General features: G+C 37.7%; 1 protein-coding gene across 2 annotated transcripts in view; it reads right to left on the bottom strand.

The window, feature by feature from the left end:
* Positions 1-20865, bottom strand: part of COG5 (component of oligomeric golgi complex 5) — a 185334-nt gene that overhangs the window by 23862 nt on the left and 140607 nt on the right. For both annotated transcript variants that reach the window (XM_032106060.1, XM_032106059.1), the window contains exons 14-15: positions 19052-19151; positions 581-691 (exon numbers count right to left, since the gene is read on the bottom strand). In XM_032106060.1, coding sequence (XP_031961951.1) covers positions 581-691; positions 19052-19151 — 211 coding nt within the window. The remainder of the gene's footprint in view (positions 1-580; positions 692-19051; positions 19152-20865) is intronic.

Raw genomic sequence — 20865 nt, 5'->3', positions numbered from 1 at the left:
TTATTTTAGTTTACAAAGACTGGGTAACAACTGGTGTCACTAAACCAGTAAACTGGAATTATTTGTAACTGTGCTTAGTCCTGAAAAATTTTCAAGCCAGACTTTAGTCACAGTAATAACGTATGGAGATATTTGTGAGGTGTTGCTTTTATTGATTTCATCATTTCCTTCCCCTTTTCATTTTAGCCACAAATGTGGGAAAGTATTGAAGGTCTTCTGAAAAACAGAAGCTAGGGCTGAGGCAGATGCTGGAAGGGGGCTATCAGGCTGATAATTACAAAGACAGATAAGAAAAAAAACAGTTCCATCATTTATGCTCACAAAGTAATGGCTCTGAGACGTGATTATTCTCTATAAACATGTTTTTATTCTTCTAATATTGACAATTTGTCACATAGTGGTACTTACAAAGGTCAGCCAAGTCTCAAAAGAGTTGTACAAATGCACAGCAAGGTGCAGCTCTTAACACAAAATTGGGCTGTATTTGTCAAGAGTTCTCATCCGCTAAATGGAGCATATGCACAGGATAGAGCAAGAAGGTAACATTATGGCAAGAGGAGAAATGCCAAAGGAAGCCTACCTTCAGAACTGCCTGGTGCAGTTTGTACAGAGAATTAACTACAGCCACGTTCCTCCTCTGGCCCTCTGTCAGTGGCCCAATCACCTGGCTGGCGTCTCCTTGAGTGGACAGCTGCAGTGATCACAGAAATTGTGAGTACCAACTCTTGAAACCGTGCATCTCCCCAAACTAAACTTCAACCACAGCAGAAAGCCAAAGGCCCTCACTACCCAGTGAGGGTAACTCCATTTAACTCTTGTCTTGATTCATAGAATTTCCATCTTCAGATAAAACAGACTGAACAACAGCAACAGGATCCTTGAGAGACTGTCTCAGCTCCCAAACCACAGCACTGAGACCCACATCTCCTGGAAATACCTAGTCCCAGCAAAACTTCAACTTTGTAATCAAAGAGTCAGGTGAAATCACCTACCTGAGGATGCCCAATAAACCACCAGCAGCTTTTCTCTATGAGCAGTGTACATTCTTCTGTATGCCCTCAGTCTGTCCTTCTGATAACCATTCAAGCCTCTCCTTAAAAACTGCTTTTTCAAATAGATGGCTTAGAGCTTTGTAAATAATAGAGGCTTATAAGTCAACAGAAAAATAGAACTACAGGGACCAAAACTGCTAGACCTGTCATTAAAGAGTTCTATCCATGAATCTTTCAGCAAAAATCAAAGAAATATTTCTTTGTATTTAAACTGCACAAAGCATGCATTTTTTATTATGACAACAGAAATCAAAGTTCCAGGGTGATCCGTAAATAACCATTAACTATGGAACAGTCTTGTAAGGATACCACAGCATATATTTGTAATTTAAAATATCATAAACTGCAATTGGGAAACAAATGAAAATTTTCTCGTGCACTGAAAACTGCAGAAATACAAAGGGCTATGTGAATTCTAGAAGTACATCTAAACATTAAAGCAAGAATACCTATTAATAGAAGGCTTTACTGAGATATAATTACCCAACTAGTTATCCATATTTCAGGATACAGAATTATCCTCCAGGAAACCCCTGAAGATGCCTAGCTCCAAAAGTCTCTCAGTAAAAATATATTCAACTCACTGAGCAAATGGTCAAGAGACTTTTATGGAGTGTGTCTAAACACAGTTGTAGGTCATACAGAAAGCTCCTAAACTAAAACTGAATATACAGTTATAATTGTTTAAGAACAAAAGAAACAAACATAATAAGAAATTTTTTAACTTATGAGAAACAATGAATCTTTACTACTGAAAGACTATTCCTGTGCTTCCCATAGCTTCCATACAGCATAAACACAGACAGCATACAAGCACAGTTATCTAGTATTTTCCAGCATTGCTAATGATGAAGTTTTAGACAGGTTCTTGCAAGCACCCAGGAACTCTGATTTATTCACAGCACTATGGTGACAATATCAGTTCACTTCCTTTTCTTCAAATTTAGGGATTATTTCAGGATAAATAGGTTTCCAAGGCCATTGTAGAAGGAAAGATCTTTTCCAATCTACCTTCAATTATTTGACATAAAAATGTATCCTTAAACTGGTTGACAAATAAATCATTGTGTCAGCATTTTCCTGCCTCCCTGATGAGAACAGCCACGTGAGCCACGAACATCCCTGTTTCTTTCTAGATACTTCTGTTTGAGAGACCTGACTGGTTTTTATAATTCTGCTTCTCACGCTTACATCAATCAAATGCATTGATTAATAACAAAACAGCTGTGCAAAGAAAGACCCCGTTCACCCAGCTGACCACCCTCCCAGACACAAATAACCTTCTTCTCCACACTTAAGTACTGTACAGACTAATTTATATTTTTGCACATTTACAACTATTAAACATAGAAGATACTATTAAACCAGTAAAATTTTTCATCCCAGTTACTTAAATTTCAGTTCCTCAGAGTTTATTGTAAAGGTTTCACAATTTCTTAGACATTAGACTGTATCTCTCCTGATGATGAAAAAGCTTAACTGGTAAGTAAAACCATTAACAAGTACAAACATAACCCTTCTGCAATAACAAGAAACTCTTGCAGTCAGCAATAGCACACAACAGCTTCACAGGAAAAATCTGAAAATACCTTAAAAGCAACTAATCTTCTCAAAACTGTTTACCATATTATATTTCCTTTAACTAATCCACTTGAACTTTGACAGTTAGATGTGCTGATCCCTTGTACATCCTAAAATCACTGGTCTAAAGCAAAGAGGCCTGAAAAATTTGACTCTTGTAAGCAGCAGTTGGAGCTGGGCAGCCCAGGGCTCCCTAGGACCGTTTCTCCTGTAGGTGTGCCATGGGAACACCTGGCACCTACGTGGGCAGGTGTGTCCTACCATTTACAGAAGTCTCTCTTGCTGTCACAATGATTTCTCTGACTTTGCCTCAAGGCAAGAAAGTTCTCCACTTTGTCCAATTTGGTTCATGTACATACACTGTGTCACTGGCAAAAGTCCGGATTTTAGGCAGTTTATCATTATTCCAGTACTCTAATGCCTCAGACTGAATTCTTGACATCACTTATATCCATTATACAATCATGCATCCAGTTAGGAAAAATGTCATTATTGTGTCTCTGGTTCCCAGAAACCAGGCTTATGGACCATTTACTATAGAGACAAACCATCCCCCAGTTTCTTTTCCAGCATACCAGGTTTTATCACTGATTCGCATTTATCACTCTCTTTTATACAGAAAGTACTTTTAAATTTCTGTGCTAGACACAGGTTATGCACTTAAACTCAGTGGTAATGTAACTCTTCCTCTGTTATCTGTCCACTGGGGATTGCATTGTGTAAATAGGTTAAGTCAAGTAAGTGTGAAGCCTGTGCACATCTGCTCAGGCTGTCTGAAAGACACAGTCCACAGGCCTTCTTTTTGACGAGGACACTGGAGAAAAAATCAGATGCCTTTTTAATCAGTCTGATATATCCTGAAATGCAGAAAGCCAGGAAGGGTGAGTTATGCTAAGCAGAAACAGGGGGAACAGAAGGGGTGATTTCATCCCAAATCAGAATCTATTCTGGGAAACAAGTAAAAGACCAAGTGCAGCTGAAGGCCAGATCCCATCTCCAGGGAGCTGTCAGTCACCCTGGGAGTTAGTCTGGCTTAAGCCTGCTAGCTGAAAACAGAGGAAAAGAAACAATGTTGAAGCCAGAACTGAATGAGCAGCAACAACAAGGCCTGTAATTGTTCCATATTTCTGTATCTGCCTTAAGTATAGCAATCGATTTCTTACACTCTTCACTTCAGTTGGTTAAATTGTTTCTGCTTTTACCTCAAGCCTGTCTACTATTTCCAGTAATTTCACGGGCAGTAGCACGAGCACCCATTCCCCAGCAAGCATCAGTTCTACAATGGGTGACACATCAGTGTGAGCTTCCTTTGCCAACAGGAGCGACAAGCACGCTGCCAACATGGGATGCTCGCGAAGAAGAGTGAGGCAGAGAAGTGTGCTACCAGGAAATATTAGCCAGGACTGTTGTATCCAGGCACTGGGACAAAGGCTGTGTCTCGTGGTGCCCTAAAAAATGTGAATGTGAGCTTCTGTCCCACGCAACGTTTAAAAACAGAAAGGGCAGCTGTTAAAATGAAATGAGCAAGGAACACTGGGAGATAGTGCCTTTCTGACATATACATGAGTGTGTTCTCTAAAGTAGGAGGCTGAAATGTGCATGTTCAATCCAGCAGCTGACTAGCTAGAAGAAGCTGCATAGAAGAATTTTGGGGGGGTTTAAATCTAATCCAACTGAATCTGAGACCAAAGCAGTAGATTGATATCAGGTAGCTTACTGAACCAAAAAGGACACTTGTAGAAGGCAATACACAAAAAATGTGTCATGAAGGGGGAACAAGCTGACTTAAGGTCATCTAACTTACTTGAGTCTGACATGGTTGAGAAAGTGTAAGCCATGAATGCTCTCACTGAATTCAGAAGTCCTTATGAAAAATAGTTTCTTTTCGTTTGTATCCTTCAGCACACCTACATGGTTACACTGCTTCACCTCCAGAGAGTGCAGGTGCCTCATCCTGGGTCAGTAAGCTGCCCACAGCAGAAAATTTCAGGAATGATTCACCTGACCACACGCAGGAAACCACGAAGCAGAGATGTAAGAACTTGCATTGAGTAATTCACCTAGGCTATTTCAAAGCCCCTGCTTTGGGAAGCGAGTACCTGCATCCTGTATGCGCCCATTTCTCTTCAATAGCTATAAAGGGAATTTAAAGCAGTACCACAGATCCCTAGTAGTCATGTAAGATGTATTCTCACCCTATAAATGTATTTGCACCTCTTTGCATAGACCTACTTTGGAAATATGTCTTGGAAATAACCAGATCAAGTGTTCTGGATTTGACACTTTTCTGTGTTTGATGCCTAAGAACAGACATGAAATGTGACAGCATGGATTTGATCTCACATGTGGAGACATGTGCAATGGTAAGATTGCTTTGGGATTAAATTCTTGTCTTCACCATTAAGCAATGAATGTAGAATTTAGATTAGGCCATGAATCAAATCACCAGTTCTCCCTTGGGTTATAAATAAAATGCTAACTGAGTTTGTCTTTTTCTTCTAGGAAAGCTCAGTCTATTGATACATCTTTTCCTGTAATTTTTTTAGTGCTTCAAAGTGACTAACACTCCTCTCTTTCAACAGGTGGCAGCTCAGAAGAGACACTGATTTGTGAGCTGGTTTGCTAGTAGTCCCTTCATAGACTACGTATCTTGTGAAAAACTTCAGTTTCATGCTCAGTAACTAAGATCTCCTGTGCATCCTTATTGACAGTTTTGGAAAGCTCCATTTATTTGATTTCTCTGAAACAGCCTCAGCAAACCCATTTTTTTAGAGCAGGAAACATCATCATAATTTAGGAGTATGGAGAAGATCCTAAAATAAGACTAAAGTAGGGCTTCTCAACAAATCATTCAATCTAACTCCAGGATCACGAGACTAAAGAGTGTTCTGATAGCACAAACTGAACTCCAGTTGTCAAGCTAACATTTTCAACAATAAATGCATTCCTAATAGATGCAGCTGATGTTGCCATACCTCTGGCAGAAGGCAATCAATCCATCTGGTACTTGGCCTCCTGCCTGATCATAACAACTTATTATAAAGCACAGAATCCATTTAGAAAGTTTCTGAGTCAATAGGCCTTGGCCCTGGGATTTCTCCCATAAACGACAAATAATTGGGATGATTTACTATTAGGTTTAATGTTTTCCATACTGCAGAAGGTACCTTTTACAATCTCTTTCCCCCTAAAAACCACACAGGTTTAGTAGAATCAGTTTGCTCCTTTTTGTAAAAAAAGCACCGTTTAGCAGAAAAATACAGAAGAATCTGAACTCCATTAGCTATTCCACTTAATATATTAGCTACTTAGAGGATAATTTACAAGAAGAAGAGACATAATTTAGAGGTTCGAAGTGTAGGATTTGAATGAATTTGTCAGTGGAAATAAGGTCCTTGACAGATGAGGATAAATTAATATGAATATTCTGCTTAAAAAAAAAACAAAACTAAAATTTAAGAATAAATCATAAGTAAGAATTTATGTTCTTGGAGCAGCTTCTAATTTTGCAAAGAAGAAATATTTCAAGACATGAGGAAAGGAATAAGCTGTGAGTTCAGGCAATAATTTAAAATGTACATAATAACATGCATATTGCACCTTCAGGACATTCTTGTAGCTTCCAGAATATCTTTTTTTTTTTTTAGCTTCCACGGAAAAATGAAAATTTTGTATTCTAGAAATACAGAAAAGGAGTTTGTAGGTGAAGAAATTCAAAATCTTATAGAAAATGCAATCATTATTTTTGGAGGAAAAATTTGAAGGGACAGTTAAGTCCTTGACCAGGAAAAAAGACTGAACATCATGCTCATACTATTCATGTTAGAAGAAGCAGCAATCATTGAACCATTTCCTCAGGGGTATTTCTGCTTTGTTTTGGTTTTTCTTTCTTAATATTTTCAAAAGCCAAAGAAATGGAAGAAAAACAGCAAATGGTCTTTTTGTAACAGAAAAGACAAGATTTATCTCCAAGTCTTTGAATCATCCGAGAAGAAAAGCACTGTACAAGTAATCAAAAGTGAGTAATAGTTCATGGTGCTTAAATAATGAGCTGCTTTAAAACAGCTCTGCTATCAGAAAACACTTATAAAACCAGTTCCTTTAAGGAATCTCAGAGAATCCTAAACCTGAAACACTTGGAATAATTTTTCAACTACAGAAAATTAAGCCCCTTCTATTACCCAGCCAAGTCTGAGGAGGATTTCAAGGACAATGTGTGTTGATCCTGATACCTCTGACTGTAACGTTTGCATTTTTCATGCTTGCCAAATTAATGACTGAATGATTAATCATATCTTATATGTAATCCCATTAGCTCCTGGTTTCAGCCAACTACTGAGAATGCCCCTCCAGAGGTGAAGAGCAGACATCCATCCCCAAGACACATGAGAAGTTCAACACGCTAGGGTGATATTCACCTACACATAAAAAATACAATCAACTTATCGAATTGTCATCTGCCTTTTGTGGTATCAAGTCCCGCGTTAACTGAAATTAGAATATTACCACCCTGCACAAGTCTATGATTGAACTCTACATGGTCCAACTCTCATTGGAGCTGTTCCAAAATTGAAAAATTCCAAATCCTTTACCATATAGATATCAACATACACCTAACAAGTCCTTTTATGAATCACAGAATTTAATTTGCTAAGAAATAACTTAGAGCTTACTATAACAAAATACTGTAAGGATTGTGCCATCACGTTCTTTTTCTACAGGCTAGCAAAACAACATACTAGACCTAAAGAAGTCTTAATCAACTTCCTAGCAGGATAAAATAAAGTACACAGTACTCCCAAACCCAGACTTTTATGTTTGGATGATTTTTTCTGGAGATTAGTCAGGATATCTCAAAAAAAAACAATTAAAAAAAAAATCACACATTTCTTATGTGAGTCACGATCTAACCAGCAAAAGGCAACATGAAAAAAAAGAATATCCTTTATGAAGTTATTTAATTTAGGTCTCTCCTCCGGATTTTTAATTCCAGTTTTAAAAGTTTAAATGCTTTCTAAAGTGATTTATCAGATAGATATTTCTAAGTATTCTTTGACCAATATAAGTAGCTTCCTAATGAGTGTTTGAACAAAGCTCTTCTCATCTTTCCATCAAAAAAATAAATTACAAAACCTTACCTGACTTTTGATTATTTTTAAATTAGACCTACTGCCATCTTTAGCTTTTATTACTGTACAGTGAAATAGTAATTATTCTGAAATTATTTTATTATATAATAGTCTCCCACATATTCTATTTAAATACCTATTAATGAATTCTTTTAATGTGCCAAACATTGAATTCATATTTTTGGGCTCTCTCATTTAAATAGCATGGATACAAGGTTTTCATTGACAGTAATACCATCTCTTCAAGCTACTGGTACAATACAATTAATTCATGTATCTCAAAAAAGAACTGGGGAAAATATAATCCTTCACATTAGTTACACCATTGTTACTGACCCGTTATTTACATAAACCTTTCCTGAGGTGTCACTTCGCTACTGTTCCTGATGATTTGTGAGCTTATTAGATTTCATACTTCCCTCCAAAGTTCACAATATTCGACATTTAGACAGGAGGACGAGATACGTTTCCCTGGAACTGTCAGACAAATCTCATTGTTGGAATATGTCCTGAATAGTGATTCACCCGCAAATGAAAGCTTACAATTCAATATAACACCATCGGATAAGAGACATGGATTAATTCTTATAAGATCACGTAATAAAAAAGGCAATCAGAAATACACTTTATGTCATTACAATAAGGATTCATCATGCTTTTCAATTCAAAACCACCACAGGCCCCATAAATTTGCTGGGGGTTATATCTGATGCCAGAATTCCAGGGCATTTTTATCCCTTCACTGGAAGAATTTGGTTTCAGGAGGTCTTTTCTCTCTCCCTCTCCACCCTGCTCTCCCCTACTTGATTGAATTATTCAGCTAGATGAATTTAACTATGCCACATAAGAGGATGGGTGGGAAAAAAGCCAACACACATACCCCAAACCACATAGCTATGTCAATAAACATCAGTAAACATCCTAACAGAGATGCAGCTCACATCCATTTTCTTGCTACTCCAGCATATTTCATTTGAGGAACTTGTATAAATTAACTGGGCCAAAAAATGTTTTTGCATAGTGTAAGGTACATTTCTCCTTGAAATATATATGACTAATGTCAACTCAATGAATGCTTTCCTCCATAAATGAGGTCTTTATTCTTTTCATTCCCCTAGAAGAAACCAGAATTACAGACATCCTGTATCAACATTTTTCTTTCTTGCAACATGTTATGGATATTTGTCTCACCACTAGACAGACTGGGGCAAAATCAGTGGAGAACTTGTTGAGTCCAGCCCCTCTCTGCCTTTTCCTAGTCAACCACTAAGGACAGACTGAAAGGTTCAGAAAAAAAACCCTACCCCCATGAATACTCAGAAAAAACTAAGAATCAATCCTTCTCATCCAAGTGTTTTCTCATTGCAATGTTTTAACTTTTAAATCCCATCCTTTGCACTTCTACTTTTCATAATTTTACTGATTAAGCCGAGATGTTCCAATATAGTCTCGGGATTAGTTATAATACACTTAGCCTTTTAGATTCTGGACAAAAATATGCCATTCATATTGCTTATCATCTAAATAACCCTCTGAAAACAGCTTATTTAAATCTTCATTGCCCTGATCAAGCATGACAGACACCTTCTCTTCTACAAATGACATTACAAAAATTCCTTGTAAAGACTCTGTCTCTTTCTCAGCTCAGTGTTTTAAGCTGAATTAATTGTTGGGTTTTTATTCCACCTGGCATTCTAGCCTTCTCCTTCCTCATTGTCTTTATTGCAACCATGTTTACAAGCCACCAAGGACAAGCATTAATAAAGTAGAGATTGTTTTTAACAGTAGTAATAAAAACCAAGATCAGAGCACATTTGATTGCATTCTCAGGAAGAGAGGTCCTGAAAGATCTGTAAAGACATGGCATGACAGCATTATACTTTCAAAACTACATCATCAAAAGCAAACAGTAATTTTTTTCTATTGACTATAATATATCAGATGCACCATAAACCCACTAAGAAAGAAATCATGAAAAAAACCCAAGACTCATCTGCTACAAATAGTTATGATGATGGGATGGATATGCAGAAAGTTGAGATCTATTTTAAATCTCAGTAATTACAAACTAGTTTTTAAAAATCCTCAAAAGAAAGGATCAGCTTTTTCAGAAAACTTGAAACATAAAAATACTTTTTCTATAGCGGTGTGAGAAGAATACAGTTTGTTTTCTTACAGTCTGCCTCCAAACTCAAAAAATCTTCCAAATAATCTGCTCCAATCCATTCCAAATGGTTAGCCAGTAAACCAGATATATTTAATAAGAAGATATTAATTCTGAGTACCCACTAAAATTTGAAAATTGAAAATATCATTTTGAGTAACAGCAAAGATGAAGCCACCTGAGCACCAATAAAGAACACAAGAGCTAGCAATGTAAGTAAAACAAAATTTGGAATCTTGCACCTGCAAATCACAAGTTCTAATATAAATTGGATTGAAGGACAATGAGAGACAAATTTGTCTCCATTTCAGTCCTGGTGAAAAGTGGGCATTTATTAAAATCTTCATAATGTGCATCACTGACTATCTTACTTGAAGCCTCAGGAAGGAGACCTGTGACTGAAAAGGTCTGAGAAAAGATAAAATTAATCTTTTAAAATATTTCCTATAGAGACAGAGCACAGTGGCAGGGCAATGCACTGAGTTATACCAGTTTTGTGGGCAATACTAAAAATAATTTAAGAACAACTGCAGCGGAGCTGACTTTCCATTGTATATATTTTGATGCTAATCTTATGTAATACATTTGGTGCTGATCAGCATTACAAAGATCAGTGCTCCAAAAATATCTGAACATGACAGATAGATAGATATTCTTCAGCCTGTATCTCCATCCATTACATTCACTAAAAATAGAATATTAAATTACAGAAGGGCTTGGTTGCACCAGCGTGCAAAAAGGTGTCATCTGAGTTGGCTCAAAGAAACACTTGGCTACTGGAAGAAAGAGCTGAACACTGAAGAGTTAACATCCAAGAGTTTTCTTGCACCCATCAGTAGTACTGGAGTTGCCAATTAGCCACAATGCCACAGACAACTGTACTCTTTTCAAGGTCTAAAACTGGTAGAAACACCAAATGCTATACGAAAATAAGTCAAGCTCAGCTGACAAGCACTGCAGACGGAAAGTCTTGGAAAGCATATATTTTGAAACTCTGGCAATCTAAGAAAATCTTAAGAACAAAAGCAATATTACTACAAAAGAAATCACATCTCCTAACTTTTGCCTTAGAGATTTATTTACAGCAGAAGGAAGTATGGATTCCAGATGCAAGAAAAAAATTACTCCAATCTGTCAGCATTTTTAAGCTTCCTCTTGAACAGATTTTGCAACTCGCTGCTGTTCAGTCTCAGTCACATATTGGCTACACCCACAGCTGTAAATTAAAGGGTGCCAGGAAAGGTCCCTGGATCTGGCACGTGACTGTCTGTACCACTAAGCTGGCAGGACACCCATTAGCAAATTTTTGGCCTGGGCCAACAGCTACTTTCTCCAATCTCCAGCCACAGCTCAGGAGAGTCAGTCCTGCAGAGACTACTGCCAGAAAGGCTCTGGCAGCCAGACACTGCTTTGGGGAAGGGTAGCCCTCCCTGATGAAGTTTTTTTGCCTTTTCTTTTATACCCCTGTTATATCTTTTTACAACTTCTGTATTCTTAGAGCTTTTTGTCTACATTCTTGGACTTGTTTGTCCAGCTAAGAGACTAAACATTTTAGAAGCTTTGTAGCTAGGGATCAGTGTGCCCCAGACCCCAAGGTCCTCTCCAGAACACATTCTGTAAACTAAGATAGAACCATCCAGGGGAAGATCCCTTGGGGAGGGGGGGGCTCATTCAAGCCTCTCACTGGGGAATTTTTGATGGATATGCTAATTAGTAAAACCTGTAATGTTATACTAGATCTTTTGGGGGTCGGCATTTTGGTGGTGTGCATTGGGCTGCATTCCACCTGGATGTGTGCACCTAAAGATCCTTAAAATAAATACCAAGGTAGAACCTCTTTTTCCCTTCTAACCATTTTTGACCCTTAATTTTAAGACCAGGAAAAGGCATCACCCCCAGCTGGGAGGCATTGCCTGGCCCCACTGGCCACAGTGCCCCGGGGTGTTTCCAGGCACCTTCTGCTCCCTAGTACAGACATCACTGTTACCCTCCCATTTCAGAGGGATGTTCACAGCTTGGGATGGCAATTTAAGTCCTGAGTGTAAGTCACAAACCTTTGCTGACCTTGTGCTCTCAAGCAAGAGAGGCAAACATTAACACAAACACCAGGGTGACAGTGTGGAGCAATTCAAGACACAACCCTTCTGCAGCAAAAACAAAACACGTCTTGCTGATCCACCTTGAACTGAGGCCAACACTAATCAGAACAAGCCTCGATGATAAAAATTTGCCTTCACACAGATGAGATCAAGCTCATTTACTTACTTACATTTATTGTTCTCAGGACAGTTACTTGTTTTCCACACCCACACTCTCTTTAAAAAGCAAACCCAGACCACCTGGGGACAAGCAGTCAGTGATTGGTATATGCATGTATGTAGTGTTTGCCTCTGAAGAAGGGGTTGACACAACAATGAATTGTTACATTTTTCTGCTTATGCTCTTTTTTGGTATTTACTTTCTTAAATTATAATGCACTAAAAAAACCCCTGTCATCAAGCACATGCTTCTCATCATTATGACAGATAATAATACTTTTCAATAACATTTTCCTAGTTACACAATCTAGTACCAGTTAATTGAAAAGTAGATCTCAGTAAACCCTCAGAAGTTTAAAAATAATGCATATTAATTTTAATAATAGAATTTTTATGTTAGAACCACTTTACATTTAAACATTAAGCCAGTTAAATATCCAGAATTGTTTCACAACATCTGAAATCCAGTTTCACCATTGCGTTCAAAAACAGGATCAGGCTAAATCAAAGCTTCCCAGTTACTTCCCAAGAAACTTTTTGTGCCAACGTATTACTGCTCATATTACTGCTCCAGTGCTCTGCAACTGATGCACATTCTAGAACCATGCATAACATTACATAACTGAAATATTTACCTAAGTAAATGTAAATAAATCTCAATATACTACTGAGATCCAGGACAGTGAGAAAGAAGCTGCCTACTCTATATCACAGATATCAGCTGATGCTGACTTTTCCCTCAAAACAATCCGGAATCTTAAAATGTCAGTCACCCGGGAAAATCCACACAAATGTTCTTATGTCTGAAGTGTACAGTCATCCATCACTTTTGGGATCAGAATAACAAATTCTCTCTCATTTTGTCTCTTGGCATGTCCAGTAGTAGAGGTCACCAATAGGTGATTCAATGTCTTGCCCTTTGAGGATATGTGACAAATATTTGAACCTTGGTGCAGCGACTCCAATTTTTGAGACACTTATGTATTCTCTTTAATCTCAAAATTTGCTTCTATTACTGGGTCTTTAGCATTTTAACTTTGAAATATGTTAAATACACCAAGCATTGTCTTATGTTTTCTTAAGAAGGTCAGGGAAGAATTCTTCAGAATGCCAGGAAGGACTGTGCTCTCTGCACAGTGCTTAAAAATTTCCAGGTGGCAAATGTGATAATCACAAATACCGCAGCCATTGCCCAGGCTAAAATCCTGATGAGAAGCCAAGTCTCTAGCATGAGCTGTAAAGGACAGGTTAGTAGCTGAGGGCACAGGTTAGCAGCTCTCCCAGAGCACTGCCCTCAGCCTGTATTTCAGACCTCTGCCTCATTCATCAGCTTTTGTGAGATATGGCATCAGTTCAACCACATTGAGTTAGGAGAATAAAAAAAATACTCAAATTCTCTACTTCCTTCCTCCCTCATTACACCCACTCTCCATCTCCACCTTTTGAGGGCTTCCTCTCTATGATTGCTTACAAGTCTGACAGTGGGAAAGATCTCCATTATATCATCTGCCTGCAGCCTCTTGTCTGCTGGAAAGAACCCTTTTTTTAGATAAACTTATTACTCCATAAAATACAATATTCCAAATTTAGGAAACACTCCAATTATAGGCAATCACAGCTCCCACTGATTTTAGCCTTTTCTACCCTAACCTTAGGAAAAATCTGCCTAGTTTAGTATGGCCATGCATTGTCTGTACTTCAAGCAGACATGAACTTTCTCAGCTTGTGCTCCAGGCTGAGTGAGTGTTGTGTTCAGCAAGATGCCACAGCTGAACTGGTCAGCACAGACTGGAGTGGAGCTAAAATGTGCTCTGCCATCTGGCAACATGGTAGAGTGAGTTTGTGCCTGCCTAAATCATGTAAGCACACCATTACATAGCCTCATATAGAAATGTTTTTTAAGATAGTTTAATCCACCAGAATTTGCCAGCATAATCGCCCCCACCTGCTCTGAAAAGCAAGTGGACAACCTCATTTTTACAATCCTGCCTCTGCAAATGACTCTTTGCTTGTTTATTGGCCAACAGATGACATCGTCTCTGATGATGTCTCTAGTGATGCCCTCTGGTGGGAGGAGTCAGCCAGACACAGCCTCCATCAGACAAGGCAGGAAGGACTGCTCTGGGACTCTGATCAAAATAATAAAGATAGTCTGACAGGATGACTATAACTCTAGGGAGGAAACTGGTAGAGGTCTCCAGGTTCACAAAGTAGGAGAATCACACCTTCTCTAAACAACTGCATTTTCATGTTCACAGCACAACACATTTCATCTATGTGCAATTGGTGGGTGTGTTAGTGTATTTCAATCCACCCACATGACAAGCTGAAGAGAAACAGCACAAAAGTAAGAGAACAGGCAGTACTTACATTCAGGTAACTGAAATCATCACTCTAAAACCAGAAAGAATGCAACAAAAGCCCCAACAACAAATATTGTTTCAAACGGTCCTGTGCTGGGAAGGTAATAGACTAGAGGATCAAAGAGGGCTCTTCCATCTTCAGTATCTATAAGGGACAATGGGTCTTGCAATTTATTTTTCTGCTTGTTGGCAAAATTACATATCTTGTAAATTTCAGAGCTTTTAACCCTCAATGCTTCATGACTGCTCTATCAATAGCAAACAAAAGTACAGTGATTGCAAAGTTGCAACAAAGAGATTTCTAATTATAAGAGAAACCACAACATTTCAAGTACATTCAAAACTCAGCTCAGGAAATGACAAAATTACAGGTAACCAACTGGGGAAACACAGTTTTGTTTCTCTTCCAATCATCAGGCTACCATCTTTTTCATTTTTCTACAGATAGATAAGAAATCTGATTTAAAGTAGCATATTAACAAAATCAAACATTAATTCAAAAGACTGCAATCAATGAGGCATCTTTTCCAAAAATTAACAGACAAAGTCTGTTCTGTTATTATGGAAGATTACTGCAGAGTATTATTTTAGAGCAGTGGTCTTTGAAGTGGGGCACATGCACCACAAGGATTAGGCAAGACAATATAGTGGGGTGCACGACAAAAATATCAGAACTTCAACAGTACACATATAGAAGTTATAAATAAACAAGTATACATATAATGAAGGTGCAAGCTCAAAAAGTTTATACTGACAGGGATGCATAACCAAAAATCTTAAGAGATCACTGCACTAGAGGATTCTGCCACACAATTACTGCTGCCATGTCAAAGGCATTTAATAAAGATGTCGCTGAGTTATAAGCTCTTTTTTGTACTTCTCAACTATCAGTTAAACAGGTAAAAATATGTCTAGGAAGCAGATTTATGAGCTCCTATCTTTTATTAAGGAGCATGGATCCTCATAAACACCCCAAATTACTCAACTTAATTTTGTTTTCTGGAAATGCAACTTACTGCCTTCTCACAAATCTCTTCCCTTCACTGTACTTATTGTAAGCATTTGAGGAAAGAGCTAGTTTTCCTGATGTGGCCAGTTAAACAAGAGCACAACATGTTGCATGGATCAATCAAGACAGGTGATTTAAGGTATTTGCAAATGGGAATGGATGACTCCCCTGGAATTGAATAGAGGAGAAAAGTTAGTGGTCTTTTTCATCTGGGCTACCTCACTTGCAAGAAAAAGTGGCCACTGAACAAAACCTGGCTCAGTAAGCAGACCTTTTGTTAAAACCTATGCACTGGATTGCAAGGTACAAATGCAGAAGAAGAAAATTTTATTCTTATCCAAAACATGATGATCAGATTTCTTAATATCTTTTCTAATCTGGAATGAGAAGGTTGTGGAAATGGTGACTAAACAGAAATCTGGTGGTGTCTGTAATCATTATGAAGATGTCTGGCCTATCTATTTTAAGGAAAACGTGAATAAGAAGAAACAAGATTATAATGGCACAGAGAAAATATACCAAGCACCCTTTCTCAGCACCACAAAACACATGATGGGTGATGAAAGCTAATACTCTTAAATTAACAGAAATATTTTTTAAATCTAGTGCAATGTATAATTATCCCTTCAAACTCTGTATACTGAGAACATCTGCAATTACACTGAGTGAAATTAGGACAATAATTCTGAATGCTGCATGGCATACACCAACCACATCAAGCATCAGCAAGGGGGTGACTAAAGATTCACCCAACAGCAGAGTGTATCTACATATTGCTTCCAGAGATTATTTCTTATCTTCTCTGAACCAGTTAATACAAGAACAGGTCTCAGGTGCAGCAAGTTCTTGATGTGGGGAAAGCTGAAAAGGCTACAAAGTCACAAGTAACACAGACAAATGTTTTGAATTTACAGGAAGAGGCCATTTTTTCTTAGTCATCTTAGCTTTAGGACTGTATGCACAGACTGATAGATGCTGGTTTTGCTCAAAGGTAAAATCTTTGAATCTTGAGTAACATTTTTCTTGTTATTTGTCTACTTAAAGATACCTGGAGAAACAGTGATGAAATCTCAGTGAATTGCAATTCCTTGTTTTGGGAAACTGAGTAAATAAAAACCCTGACATCAGAATGTCTCAACATTTTTAGAACTGCATATTCCAGTTCTTCACCTTTCAAATCTACCTGCAATATTACAACATTAAAAAAAAAAATTTAATTACTTTTTAAAGTCTCCTGCCCCCATCTTCCTTCACTGAGAATTCTGAGATGCTTTTGTTTACTTTTAATTTGGAAGAGAACTCAATTTCATATTCCTCCAGGAAATTAAATTTCCATCTCTAGCACTGCTCTACTATAGCTATCAGACATGAAGCATCTGAGCGGATATGTTACATGGTCCCCTTCTCAGCTTTAGAAAGCTATTGTTGGAGGCTGGATTGCAAGACTGAATTAAGATTGCATTCTTGGCTAAACCACTAAAACATAATGAAACAGTGCTGTCTGACATAGCTCCTGTTCTACACATGGTGCACAATTCAGGCTCAATCTGTCTGTCCAAAAATAGGCACCAAAAAAAGGCTAAGTTGTTCCAGATTATATCCAGAGGGCTGGCAAGCATGGCACAGGACAAGTGGGAGAGCCGTGCCCTGCTGGAGAGGCAGCTGGAGGCTAGGAATGATATTTCAGCACCTCAAAGATGGCTCTTGCACTTATGTCTTGGCAACTGTGTTGAGCACTTCTGGTTTTTAAATTTATAACGTGTATCAGCAAGGAAAGAAAGAAGTTTTTAAAAAGGTAGCTGTGCAATACTCTTGATTTTATTTTACAGTTTGTAGGTATGTGCTTGAAGGACATTGATGTTCATCCTGCCAGGTTGAGTAATCCCATCACTTAGCTTTTCAATGTTTCAGGTTTGCATTTTCAGTTGTCAAATCCAGGAAGTTCAAGGGCTCACACTCCCTCTTTCCTTCTACATTCTTTTACTTTAAGGTTAGCTAACACAAAGCCACAAATAATATACTTATCAGCTTATTTCTAAGTATCTTGGTTTTTTCAGGGTTTCTTAAAAATTTGCCAGCTGTCTAAACACAAAATGATGTTCACTTCCAAAGAATCCCCTGGCCAGATTCAAACTCTAAGAAGTTGTTAGAGAAGATGAGCACAACCCTGGTACTTTCACAGTTACAGCTGATGGGTCTTTTTTTTTCCAGCTGAATGCCACTATTTGACACTACACTCTGTGATATATAGACAACAATGTATTTTTTTTACCTATGATGATTCTCACAACCTACTAAAAATCCTCATTTCTGCCATAAGCAAATTTCATCCTGAAAATACGAAGCCATGATTTGATAGCCTTAAAAGCAGACCCAACTTAAGCACTATGCTTTAAACAGCTAACAAAATAATGCCAACATTTGTTGTTATTTAAAATTTAAAATATTCTTTATGGCCTTCATGACTGCTTCACCTATGTACCTTTTCCATACACCATGTTTGCGAACTTCGAAGACAATCCAACAGACAAGGTAAACAAAGTATGTGTTACTGAATTTCAATTTTTTCAAAGCTATTTAGAGACAACAGATGTGTAAAAGGTAAACAGAAACCATACTAACTAAATTGCTGTAATGTTTTGTAGCCAATTGGTACAAAAAATATTAGCAAGCATCTTTCTTTAAATGAAACATATAGTAAATTAATGTTACTGGAGTCTGAGTCTGCTGTCAGAATTAATGTTGCTTATTAAGTGAAAATCTTGTTTACAAATACAAGTAGTTAGTCATTTCTGGTGGGTCTGCATATTGCAAAAGTTAATTTTCATCTCTTCATAAAAAACCCATTACAATTTCAGCAACAGTCCTTAAGAGAAAATTGTTCATCTGAAATTTTTTTTTGTATTATGACAACATTCACTGTACTATCCATAGGCTCCTTGAAGGCTCTTACCCAAAAGATAAGGCTTTAGGGATCCTTCTTCTATTCAGTTTAACACTAGATGCCACTGCATGGTAAATGATTGGAAATATGTGACAAATGCGAACAAATCAAAGGTCAGTTAAATGTATGTCAAATAATAAATATATGGAAAAACCCAAAATTTCTCTCAAGTAATGAAAAATTGTATTTGAATCGTCCAGATTTTAATACCATAAAGATGCTGTATCATGTAAATGATGCAATATCAAATGTTGGTTAATAAAAAACTGAATTTAACAGTCTTGATTTTACTTAATGACAGCTACAATTTTGATGTTTTAAAAATTAATATGGCAAATTCAATTTGGAGTTATACAGATAAATTTTACCGCTATCAATAGACTGAGTTTGTCTGAAGGTAGAATTTAACTGAAAATGTTCATAAATACAATGGAAAGCTAACTGGAAGGTTTTGTCTATCTAGATTGCTTTACTGTTATGTTCTAAATCTACAAAAGCCAGAACACTGTACATGTAAAAACATTAGGTTTTAGAAATTTAAAATTACTTACAAGCTGCTCAGACTTTACACCGTAAAGCTGAATGGTCTTCGCCACATTTTTGGCCACAGCTAGACTCAGGTCTGGATCAACAGCAGCCACATTCAGCTCACTGGAAGCAAAGATTACAAATCTCAATTAACGACTAAACAGTGCTGTATTGAATCGATAAAGAATTAACTATGAATACACAGTTACGTGGCACGTCAATTTAGAGAGAGTAACACATACAACCAAGTCTTTCCACGCACCGTAATTCAGTTTACAATTTAACAAGTCATTTGGGAATTTTATGTGCAGTGTTCCTATTCTAGTAAAAATGAGCAAAGTTTAGGAATGACACTTCAGCATGAAATCACTATTAGTAAGCCATTCAAAAATATTGACAGCAATTAACTACATTCAAGCTTTGGCAGCAGCCTTCAAACATTACAGGTGAATACACAGTCATTCAACTCTGGAATTACATGAGCTGTGCAGAAATACCCAGGGGATGCCTTAGCTTGACACAACTAATAAGCTGTGTTTTAGGCAATCCTTTATAGTAAAAGAGGCCCCAAAGGAATGACAGGGAACAAATGAAGAAGGAAAAGACTTCTAAATCATTTCCAGTATTTTTTGTTCATGAACGTCCCCAGATCTCCATCGGCTGGGGCTGCATTCAGAACTGCTCTGCTGAAGACAGGCAAGCACAAGAAGCATCATGTTGCTTGTGGTGAGTTTAACCTCTCTCAAGAGCAGGAGAATCACTAAGCACCCCAACTTAGAATAATCTTCTCTGAGAACTCTCTAGGGCCCAAACACCATTAGCTAAAGGTAACTCTGGAAAACTCAGCTGAAATTTCATAATTTCATAATTCTCTTTTTCAAGGAGCAAAATAATATCAGACACCAACAGACATGTTCTGAGCATTTGCAACTCCCAGTCACAAGTACTATATCAGTATTTAATACTTTACACACACAAACATACTGTGAATACTGCCCATCTCTTTTCAGATTTTATTAACCAGAGTAGACCTTACCAAAACCTTATGAGGGAAAATGCACCACTGGTAATTTAAGTATCCCATTCTACAAATTCTACCTGGAGTAGTCATCTCTATCTTTTATCTTGCTGTTTTACTTCAACTAAGTATTTACACCAGGTATTACCACTTGCAGCCAAGCAACTACCAGTTCCCTTCGACGCAGTCAGAATAATTACGAGACCAGACATTTACAGTATGTGTAAAGTTTCTCTTCCTGATCTTCTATAAGCTCAAACATTAAAACTTATATTAAAATTCCATTTATCCCAGAAAAACAAAATACAGAAAATAAATAATAAAATGCATTGTTTATTATCAATAATAATAAAGAGGTGCTTATCTTGCTGTATTCAGCATTGGTGCAGCCTCATCTTGAACACTGTGTCCAGTTTGACGTCCCACAATTTAGGAAGGATGTGAAGCTACCTAAATGTGTCCAGAGGAGGGCAACAGATCTGGTGAAAGGACTGGAGGGATTGTCCTATGAGGGATGGTAAGGATTTGGGCTTGTCTAGTTCAGAGAAAAGGAGTCTGAGGGGCAACATCATTGCCCTCTACACCTTCCTAAGCACAGGAAGCGAAGAGGGAGGTGCTGAGCATTCCTCCCTGGGATCCAGTGACAGGAGGTGTGGGAATGGTTCAAAGCTGCATGAGGGGAGGTTCCAACTCAGTATTAATCACTTCCTTAACAAGGTGTTCAAATAATGGAACAGGCTATTTAGAGAAGTGGTCGATGCCCCAAGCCTGTCAGTGTTTAAGACGCATTTGGACAATGTTTTTAGCTTTTGGGTAGCC

The sequence above is a fragment of the Corvus moneduloides genome, chromosome 4 (genome assembly GCF_009650955.1).
Source record: "Corvus moneduloides isolate bCorMon1 chromosome 4, bCorMon1.pri, whole genome shotgun sequence".
NCBI lineage: Eukaryota > Metazoa > Chordata > Aves > Passeriformes > Corvidae > Corvus > Corvus moneduloides.
Note: the sequence above shows the minus strand (reverse complement) of the source record. Positions and strands in the feature narration are given on the sequence as shown.